This window comes from Dromiciops gliroides, chromosome 3 (assembly GCF_019393635.1).
Source record: "Dromiciops gliroides isolate mDroGli1 chromosome 3, mDroGli1.pri, whole genome shotgun sequence".
In the NCBI taxonomy this organism is placed as follows: domain Eukaryota; kingdom Metazoa; phylum Chordata; class Mammalia; order Microbiotheria; family Microbiotheriidae; genus Dromiciops; species Dromiciops gliroides.
Window position 1 is genome coordinate 650,974,042 of NC_057863.1, and position 11,242 is coordinate 650,985,283.

General features: G+C 44.6%; 1 protein-coding gene across 1 annotated transcript; it reads right to left on the bottom strand.

Moving 5' to 3' along the window:
• Positions 1 to 9,981: 9,981 nt before the first annotated feature.
• Positions 9,982 to 11,034, bottom strand: LOC122748266 (polyadenylate-binding protein 2-like). Its single transcript, XM_043993932.1, has one exon. It carries the CDS (start codon positions 11,032 to 11,034, stop codon positions 9,982 to 9,984), a length of 1,053 nt encoding a protein of 350 aa, XP_043849867.1.
• Positions 11,035 to 11,242: the final 208 nt, after the last annotated feature.

The window sequence follows — 11,242 nt, forward strand, 5'->3', positions numbered from 1 at the left end:
GTGGTCATAGGGTCATACTGTTCAGAGCTGCAGGGGACTCTGGGAATCACCCAGGACTGCCCCTGTCTTGGTCAGGATAGGACCCTCAGGCTTGGGAAAGCAGAAGGACATCCCCATGGCCCAACAGTCAATCATTTTAGAGGAGTGGAACTGGGACAAGGCCATTCTGACTTTCAATCCAGCCTTTGTTCCCCTAGAGAAATATTCCTTGGGTTTGGAAGAGAAACACCAGGACCTGCTTATCCCCTGTGGATCCAGGGCTTCCCCCTGGGAACAAGCCTTCTTCATACCCCACTGGAATTGGGAGCTCCCCTTTATTTCCTCTTGATCTGGGGGGAAAGGGGGTCCACCATGGGCTCCATGCTTCATGTTTTCACTCAGAGTTTCTGAGTCCCTCGAGCTGTGCCAGGATCTCAACCCTTCTGGGCCTGAAAGTTTGCCCTTCCTAGCCCAACAATGTACCCTCTAAACAAATCTTTCCTATTCAAAGTTTCTCTCTCCTTTCAAATCCCCACTTTATTTCCTAGGCTCCTCTTTCAGGGGGGCTTGAAGAATTCTGAAACATCTTCCCCCCCCTCCGTATTTCACCACAAGCACTTACCTGTGAGGTGAGGAGCAGTCATCCATGTCTGTCCTGCAAAGAGCTGGAAAGAGAACTGGCTGTTGCTGAAACAGCCAGAGAATTTATACCTTTCAGATCCAGGGTTGACACCTCTTCCCAGAGGGTACTTAAACCTCAAGGAGTTGTGAACTTGACATTTGATGGTGTAAACAAATCATTGTGGGGCAGCTTAGTGGATAAAGTGGCACTGGATAAAGCACTGGACCTGGATTCAGGAGGAGCTGAGTTCCCATCTGCCCTCAGACACTTGACACTTTCTACCTGTGTGACCCTGGGCAAGTCACTTGACCCCCATTGCCCCACAAGAGAAAAAGAATTAATTGTTATTTGAGTGGTCATAAAAACCTCAAATAACAATAAATTCTTTATATGGGTCAGCTGACCTCTTTGAGACTGAGGCTTGTCCTAGGTCACTCAGACAATGATGCAAGAGCAGAGCCTTCATCTCACTTCTGAAGACTAGGACTTTTTCCAGGTTTTAGCTGTATCTTTATCACTAAAACCTTGCTAATGGTATTGAGAAAAAGGGATCCTGAATCCTCAACTAATCTCTCCTTCTACTCTGAGTCTTGACTCCATGACTTCCATATCCTGCCTCAATACCATAACCAAACAGTTGTGGTCAAAATGATCTGTGCTCAAAATGAATACCGCAAGTGTTAGCTGAATCGTTTGGGAGGGGCCCTACCTGGCCCACCCTGAGATTACCTATGATACTGGGAAGGACCTCCCCTTTGGGGGAGGAGAGATTGAATGCCACCTGAAGGGAGGAGAGCCACTTCTGGTAGTGACTTTTCAGAGACATGTTAAGTATATGCTGCAGGCCATTGGGGCTCAGAAGCTATCACAATTCTGTTTTTTGAGAGGACCATGAGTTTAGTGAGTTTTGTTTATGAGATTCTGTTTAAAAAAGAGAGAGAGAGAGGGGCAGCTAGGTGGTACAGTGGATAGAGCACCGGCCCTGGATTCAGGAGTACCTGAGTTCAAATCCGACCTCAGACACTTAACACTTACTAGCTGTGTGACCCTGGGCAAGTCACTTAACCCCAATTGCCTCACTAAAAAAAACAAAACAAAACAAAACACCAAAAAAAAAAAAAACAAAAAGAGAGAGAGAAAAAGAAAAAGGGTTATTGAAAGCTATTGCTTGATGTATCAATGGACATATTCAACATTGAGTCTTGCCGATTCTTGTCTTATTTCTTTTTGATAAATTGAGTATCACTTTAAGTATCTGTTACTGTTATACTAGAGAATTCATGTATATAAGATACTGTGTTTACTTGCTCAAAGAAGATTATGCAATACTGTCTGGTATTATCAGCTATTTACATTCCATGATCATTTATATGTCATTATACTCTGGGTATGCTTTGGAATTATTGTATATATAACAAGTATATCCTCAGGTTAGCAGCATAACATGGATTTTTACCATCATACTGTCTTTGGTGAAATTAATGAGATTTCCGAATTATGGAAACTTATCTTTTCAGTGACTAACTGCTCTTCTGTGAGCTTTAATGCAGGCCCTGGAGAGAATATATGCATAACAAGAGGAGAGATGGGTACACATAAGTCCATGGTTTGCTTATGATGGCGACAATTGCTGGACACAGTGCAGTTTCATCCCCTCTCCCTCCTAAAATAACCTAGCCTAACTTAACTTGTTTTCTTTTTCTTTCACACAGTCTAATGGCATGGTCAGAATCCATCCACCTGTGGCCTAGCACTATTACTGGCTGTCTCAAAACCATGAGATGTGGTATGATAACCTTTCCATAACAGTTTCAGGTGTCATGAACACATTACTAAATTTGGCTTTGATCCAGACCCATGGTGGTAAGAAGTGTTATAGATTGCATAAGTAGCTCGTCCCTGTATTATATGAAGGAAGGGAATGTAATGAATTTGATCATGGACCATGCTATGCTAAGGATTAGTAAAAACCCAGCAGTTCAACAGCTAAAGAAGTGAGTCCCGCTTTCCAGACCAGAGTCCAGACCAGAATCCAGCTTTCCAGACCAGAGACCAGACTAGAGTCCAGTTTTCTCCTGACAACCACTCCAAGAAAACAAGAGCTCAGAGACTTTCTATGAACAGTTTTGTTTTGTGGTTTTTTCCCCTTATGTTATAATATACACCATCTGTAACATGTCTTTTCTGCAGAGGTCCTCCCTTCGCAAGACCAATGTCAAAGCATCCCAGGAGTCTAAGCAGGACCGCCCCTCTGCACAAAGCTTTTTTCTCTCCCTTTTCCATATTGATATTAACCTATTGTTAATTAGCATAGGATATTGTATTCTGTTATTTTTGGATAAACCCGAATTTGCTTTCCCCGGGATTCTGTATGTATTGGGGAGAGAGTGTGTTTAATGTTACAAAGCAGTTTTTTTTCATCAAGTGTACCTACCCTATACGCTCAATAAATATCCCCTTCTCAAAGCTAATTAACTCTGGCTGATTAATTGATAATCAACCTAAAATCGTGGAAGGAAAGCATAGCAGTGTGGGCCACTAGATTACATAAAGCTAGAAAAACATCCCTAATCCCTGAGAGTTATCCCTGAAAGTTTTAGGAGGGATACAGAAACCTTGCTCTTCAGACTGAGCTTGTCAGTGTGAGGGGGAATCAGCATATCCATCTCAGAGTATGAGCTTTGTCTATAATGAACACTGCAAGAGTCATAGGTAAATACTTAGTCTCTAAATATCTAGTGTTTTTTCCACCAGAAAAGGCTCCTGAAAAGTGGGTAGGGGGGCAGCTAGGTGGCAAAGTGGATAAAGCACCAGCCCTGGATTCAGGAGTACCTGAGTTCAAATCCGGCCTCAGATACTTGACACTTACTAGCTGTGTGACCCTGGGTCAGTCACTTAACCCTTATTGCTCCACCAAAACCAAAAACAAACAAACAAAACAAGTGGGCAGGGAGGGATACGACAACAATGTGGAAGGGCAGTAGAAATGGGTGGGGTCTAGAGAAAGCTGAGGCAAGAGGAGGGTGACATGGCTTGATCTCTCTCAAGATGGAAGCCCTAAAGATGGCCAACTGTAACTGAGCAATCAATCCTGCCAGTGTGGGGTTAAATGGATGGTGGTTACTGTTGGGAAGATTAAGAGTTAAGTGGGTTGTTGGGACGATCAGGGCCAAGAAGCTGACACATATCTTTATTAGGTTGTGGCAAGCCAGAAACCAATTCTGTCTTGCTGCTTTGGTCACATCCTGCATATTTCTGTCTACTCCCCCTAGAAAGCATGTGGAAAAACTTTTGAAGAAAGCTATATAGTGAACAAATCTCCTGCTGCTCATTGCCTTCCTCTTACCTTACAACACCTGCACCAGCATCAGATACAATTCCAAGCTTCGGTGTCTCGGCACAGTTAGCAAGATTCCCAGGAAATGGACTGGGGAAGGAAGAAATGTTCCATAAAGTTGATGTCCGATGTCCAACATGGGCACCAGTCACATGAATGATAGATTTGGGTGGGCTACTTAGGGGGTGATGGGGAGAGAGAATGCCCCCAAGACCCCACAAGCGGTGAGTACTCTGCTAGCTAAGAAGAAATGGCCACAGGCTGGGAAAGAGGCTAGGCCAGCAATTACAAAGAAGCATGTTCATCGCTAATTGCTTTACATTGTATCACCAAGTGACAGCTGCTAAGGCACAGTAGAATGAGAGCAAGATTTAGAATTAGAAAAAAAGATATGCAGACTACAACCTCCCAATAAAGAGTGGAAGAGCAGAAAAACACCTCTACTTTAGCATGTCAGTTTGCCAGGGTTAGAGGGTGTCAATTACCAAGAGTTAATAGTAGAGTTCCCTTAATAGCTATGTTTTGGGATACTGGGACATGAACCCCCTGAGAAAATGTATTCAGATGAGGGTGGGAGGTTTGAGAGGCAAAAAGGATGCAGACCCTTTGCCATCATATCAAGTTAGCCTGGTATTAAGTTTGTCTGGTATTAACTAGGCAAAACAGGGATATATTGGGAATGACCAAGGCTTTGCATCCACAACACAACCTATCTCGAGCCTCAGGGACTATACCCCAAGACAGCCAATAGATTTAGTAACCAGGTTCCACTAGAAACTAGAAGGAATCCACTGCTGGGTGGGTAGTTTGGTCCCAGCTTAGTGGAGAAGATGGAATTAAGTTATTTGGGTCCAAGGCTGAAAAGATGAGTGTTAGCATCATACATCCAGTACTATGACAGACATTATATAATACTTTATCTGTCAAAACCCCAAAAAAGATTTTGTAGAATTAGAGAAAAAGGAATAATAAAATTCATATACAGGAGCACACCCGAGAGGATAAACTTTAAGATTACTTTAGATCAATAATTCTGAATCAAATATCAGATATCTATGTGGAGATATATCAGATTAAGGGCTTCAGCACAAACCTTTAACAAATACCAGTCACCATCTAGGCATCCATGTGCAAAAGATTTCCTTGAGCAAAGGAAATAATTAACAAAAGTAATTTTTATCTCTCGTCATTGAGACTCTGTATCCCCTGCATGTGTTCTTTTCTCTGTGTCTTTTTGTCTCTGTGTCTACAGTGAATTTGAAGATTGAAGACTGGCCCTATTTGTTCTGAAAAGCAGAAGTAAAGAGAAAACTTGTAAAACATCTCTCTGTGTCTTTTTTATGGCCAACATTAAGTCAGAAAAGGGGATCTTTGCCCTAATTTATAGACGTTGGGCATCATAAATGAATTGGAAATTGTAGTTTACATGATGAAATTGTTGTAGTGAGTTCCAAAATATTATTCTTTAAGATTCGTTTTAAGAAAGTTAAAAACATATACACAGATTTGAACGTAGTGTCAGTGAAGTTTCAAGGTATTTTCTGTGCTCTTCCGTGAGTAAAAACCAAGCCACTTTCTCCCTCCTGCATTATGGATAGTGAGGGTGCTCAGTGGTGCTAGAAGAACAGCACCATTTAATTGTTTTCAAGAATGTCTCCAGGGGCACCTCCCTCTGTTCTTGTCTCCCATTAGTTTATGAACTGGGGTGCCTTGGACAGAGAAAGGAACCTTTGTTGGGTAAGCATTGTGCTATGAACTCAGCCATAGAAAGCAAAGACTGACCAGAGAAATTCTCCATTTCCTCAGGAGGTTTCTTGTGTCGCTAACACTTAGAGAGCAAAGCTCCCACGTCTCAGTTGGGATTGATTGATAATCTCCCATGCCTGCTGAGCCATGTGGCCCCTGTGGGGGATATTTGCCACTCCAAAAGACAGCATTAGAAATTAAACTGAAAGATTTAAGAAGAGCAAAAACAGCTTAGCCAAAGGGATTCCCTTAAATGATCCAGAGAAAACAGAATATATAGTTAATCTGAATAATACTGTTTTAAGAAACAAAGGTTAGGTGGGTGGTGGCGATGGAGGGGGGAAGAGAAATTCGAACACATAGTTTTTTAAAAATTGATGTTAAAATTTTGTTTTTACATATATTTTGGAAAATACATTTTTATTCAAAAAAAAAGAAAAGAAAAAACTTTTAAAAAATGAATCAAAGGGATGTTAGAAATCAAAGGGGTGAATGTTGTTAAGGGTCCTCTAAGGAGCAATAAAAGGCATGAACGGGGAAGGGGAAGGACTATGGATGTCAGAGATAGTTTTTCTTTTTTTTCCCAGACCCCAAGATCCCAGCCCTAACTTTTCTACAGGTGTTCCCTTCACCTTCTTCCCCCTATAAATTTTAGAAGCTGAATAACTATTTTTTCTATTGAGAAGGTATCCAGTAGAAACAAAACAAATTCTAACTGACTAACTGAAGCTGGGAGTGGAAATTATGTTGTGTTAACTCAGAAGCAGCAGCTATAGGGTGAATTCTTTTCCTGCTTTTAAAGCTAAAACTTTAATTGGAAAAGTATCTTGAACACTAAAAGTTTGTAAACCCAGGTTTAATTGTATTCCCACAGCTAAAGTTTATAGATTATGTTCAATTTAAGTTCGGGAAACTCTCTGCCTATGACATTCTGTTCCCTGTGACTACCCACCAGGAATGTTTTTAAAATTGCAAAATATGGGTTTGGGGGTGGGGGGGGGAGGTTGAGTTGTCTTTTAAGGTACACTTTAATAAAGGTTTCTCCATAGTGGCCTTACATGCAGTCAAGGTAGAATTTTAGCAATTGGTGTTTAGAAATGAATGTTACCCTTGTAAAATTATTTCTATGAAGAATACTGTAATGAATTGAAATGGACAACTTCCTCTTCTTTTTTCCTTTTTTTTAATGGGGAAATGATGGTTAAGTGACATGCCCAGGGACACACAGCTATTTAAGTGTCAAGTGTCTGAGTTCAGCTTTGAACTGAGGTCCTCCTGAATTCTGGGCCAGTGCTTTATTCACTGCACCACCTAGCTGCCCCCAACTATTAAAGTTAAAAACCAGCCAACTAGACATCAGGAAGGACACACCTAAGAAGTTAGAGATTCAATTCTATAGCAGGAAAGACAGTTAGATGTGGCTACTACCTAAGCTAGGAGAAAGAGGTAACTCCAGAGGTCAGGAGTATCATTCCAAAAGAAAAATCCCCCTGATTCTCAGAAATCTTTTTCCAACCCACCCCAAAAAGGAACTTTCCATTGTCAGGTGGTCACCCCATTTTTCCTCTATAAAAGCTTTGACCTTTCTTCCATTGGAGGAGATAGATGTCGCTAAGCAATTTCCTCCTCTGGAGATGAAGCCTGTGACTTCCCTCTTGGTTACCTTCTCTAGCAGCCAAATAAAAAAAATCATTTTATTCTAATTATGCTTTGTGTGAGAGTGTAGTTCTTCACAGAGGAACACCTAAGGACCCCATGACATATTTCTGGCACCCAATGTGGGGCAAGGGATCTTCCTCTTTTCCTCTCACCACAGCACTCTGAGGCAAGAACTCTTCATTTATTCTCTCCCTCATGTCCTGACTCTATACCTTGCCAATCCTCAGGAAGGGCAAATGGGCAGTGGAGTTTCCCTCTCAAAATGCTCAGCCTAACATCCAAACCAAGGTGGGCCATCTAATTTAATATCTTCTTAGATAGGAAGATATCTAGGTAAAGCTTTAAACAACCTTATGCCCATGGGGCAGGGAGAGAGTGTCCTGAAGGATTCCCCTTTGGGGGGAATTCTGAAAAATCGGGCTAAATTTGACCATAACAAACTTGAAAAAAGAAATGCCTGATCTTTCACTGTAGCACTCTCTGGCCACAATATTAGTTGGAATCCCAAGAAAATTGGCCCGGGCATGGGACTCTTAAGTATAATACCATTTTGCAATTGGACTTGTTTTGTAGGCATGAAGGGAAATGGACAGAAATCCCATATATACTGGCCTTCATGGCCTTAAGCCAGAACTCAAAGGGGAAGGAACAAAGAAGGATATGTCCAGCAAACTAAGCAAACCTAAGGAGGCTATTGACAACCCTAAAAAGCCTCCTTCCTCACAGGACCTCAATGATTTATTCGATGACTTCCTCCTGTTGTTAGGAAAACACTGAAAGTCCAGGCAACTAGCAAATTGTTCCAGCAGCCCCTCCTCTTCTGAGACTCCATCCCCTTCTGCTCCTCAGCCTCACTCCTCTCCCCCTCCTCCCATCAATCCCTCTTTCCCACCTGCTTCACTATATCCTTCCCCACCTATGGGTCAACCGCTGACATATAACTCTATGTCTGAAACTCTGACCTCTTCTCTTTGCCCACCAGCTGATCTCAAAGCTGATCTCCTGTGCCCCCCCACTCCCCCCACCACACACACAGTGGAGCCCCTGACACACTGGGATTGGACTTAAGTACACTTCCATTTTTCCCACTCAACAGCCATCTTCACAATTTTTCCCAATCCCTCCCATCCAGCTGTGCCCCTCACAGCTGAGGCCCCATCACAATCTGGGTGGAGTCCAATATGTTCCCTATTCTCCTATTTTTCTATTCAGCAGCTGCTTCTATCTGCTTCACTTGTTCCCCTGTAGGTGTCTAGGCCCATTCCCCAGTCCCTTTTTCCCATCCCCTGCCCACTTCCCTCATTCCCCTAGAATCATCTTCAAATACTCCCTTGTTTCCACTACAGGAAGTTCCCACTGGGGGGTAGGGTGACATGAATACATGCTCCTTTTTCCATGAGTGATTTGGCTCAGATTAAAGAAAAATTGAAACGTGACTTAGAGAACCCGACAAAGTTTGTAGATGGCTTTAAGTCTGTGACAATGCAGTTTAACCTTTCCTGGACTGATTTGCAAGTTATCTTTGTCAGCTGTTGTACCCCGCATGAGAAAAAGCAGATTTGGGACTTAGCTGTACAAGTGGGTGCTGAGCACTCACAGCTTGCAACCAACTCCACAGGGTTTCCTGGAAAAATAGCAGCTCCAACTGTGAATCTGAAATGGGACTACCATGATAGGGTAGACCAGGCCAGCAGAAACCACATGATCACTTGCCTCACTGAGGGAATGAGGTGGGGGATTAAGAAACAGGTCAATGTTTTCAAAAAACATTTTTTATTTTATTCATGACACATATTAAAAGACAAAAAATTCCTCCCACCCTTGGAAATACCTAAAAAACCAAACAAAATCCCCAAGCCCTCCCTCCATTCCCTGTTCCCACTTCCTCCCGCTCCCTCCAAAACCAAATTAAAAGAAAAAAAAGAAAAAAACACCTACCCCCATGCCCCCCAAAACAAGATGGTGCATTTCCCCAGGGGGGAGGGGAGTTTACACTGCAGCCTCTGGGAGAGGGTCAGAGATCTTCCGGCTACAGAAAAACAATCAAAACAGAATCAGGAACACAAACGGACACAAAATAGATCACCAGGGAATCTCTGGAGGGTCAGGAGAAGTAGTCCCAGGGATGAGGGACAGGGAGGCAGAGGGGAGGTGGGAGGGGGATAATTGGCAGAATAAGAGGCAGGCAGGAAGGAGAACAGGGAAGAGATGGAGGGAGGGTAACAAGCAGAACAGTTTTGTGTCCTTACATACCCTTAGGTAAAACCTTTCCCACCATCCTGCCCTCACCCCTGAACAGCCCCAGTGGATGAAATGAGGAGAGGAGGCAGGGGGAGAGGGGTAGGGAACTGCTTGCAGAAGTCGAGGCTTGTCCATGTCGAACCCCCAGAGTGAATGAGCAGCCCCCTGTCCCATTCCCGGAGGAGCCCTTCCCCTGACCAGACCCTCAGAAGCAGGTCCCTCCTCAGCAGTTAGTTATGGGATTCTCCCCCCTTCCACACTATATCTTTTTTTTAAAGTTTTTTATTCCATCAATGTGATATTCCGGGTTTTTAAAAATTCTTTTTTTTTCTTCTTTCCTTTTTTTCCTCTCTCTCCTCCTAATACACACTTTTTTGTTTTGTTTTGTTTTGTTTTTTTAGTAAGGGGAATACCATGACGTCGCTCTAGCCCGGGCCCTGTAGACTCTTCCCCGGGGTCTGCTGTTGAAGCCACTATAGAATCCAGAGTGTGAACTACTGTAGTTAGTAGCTCTAGCATGATGATAGCGAGCACGCGGAAAACCGCGATCTGTGGTGCTGATCCCCGGCCGATTGGTCCGTTTTGGTGTCACTTTGATCTGTTGTCCTCTGAAAAGAGAATCGTCCAAGGCCATTGACGTCCTCACCGAAGCTTTATCTGAAAATTCTATATATGCAAACCCTTTAGGACGGCCACTGAACTTGTCCCAAAGGATGGTCACTCGATGAACTGAACCACAACCATGGAAGTGTGCCTCCAGCTCTTCTGCTGTGGCACCATAGTCAACATTGCCCACATAGATGGACCGGGCATCAGCCTCCATCTTCTCCTCAATGGACATGATCCCGGGGCCAGCATTGCCTGGCGGTGGGCTCCTGTTCACCTGTTTCTCCACCTCCTTCTGAAGCTCCTTCAATTTCTCTGCCTCTTCCTCCATCTCCCTTACTCGGACTTTGATGGCCTCCAGCTCCGGGTCCTCTATAGCGCCGTGCCCCGGGTTGCCCTGAACCAGGCCTCGCTCTTCCTCCTCCTCTTGACTGCCGGGGACTCCTGGGGGAGCACAGGGCCGGGGCGGCTCCTCCTCGGTCTCGGGCTCCGATTCTAGCTCTAGCTGTAGCTGTAGCTGTAGCAAAAATTCCTCGGGCTCTAGCAGCAAGTCCTGGGGCTCTAGCAGCAAGTTCTTAGGATCTAGCTCCTCCGCCTCCAGCCCGTTCCCGTAGTCCCCTGCGTTGGCCGGGGCCCCTTCCCCAGGCTCCCCCCAGGCCCCGGACACAAGATGGCGCCGCCACCCTGGCCCGGAGCCTCGACCTCTGGCTGCGCCCGCTGCGCCCGCTGCGCCCGCTGCGCCCGCTGCGCCCGCTGCGCCCGCTGCGCCCGCTGCGCCCGCTGCCCCCGCTGCCCCCGCTGCCCCCGCTGCCCCCGCTGCCCCCGCTGCTTCTGCCGCCGCCATAGCCGCCTAGAAAAGACTTTTAAAAACGCATATGGGGCCTGGGGGAACCTAGGTAGCGCTGTGGATAAACCACTGGCCCTGGATTCAGGGGGACCTGAGCTCAAATTCGGCCTCAAATACTTGGCACTTGGTACCTGTGTGACCCTGGGCAAGTCACTTAACACTCATTGCCCCGCAAAAAGAAAAAAAAAATACCGTTGGCTCCAGC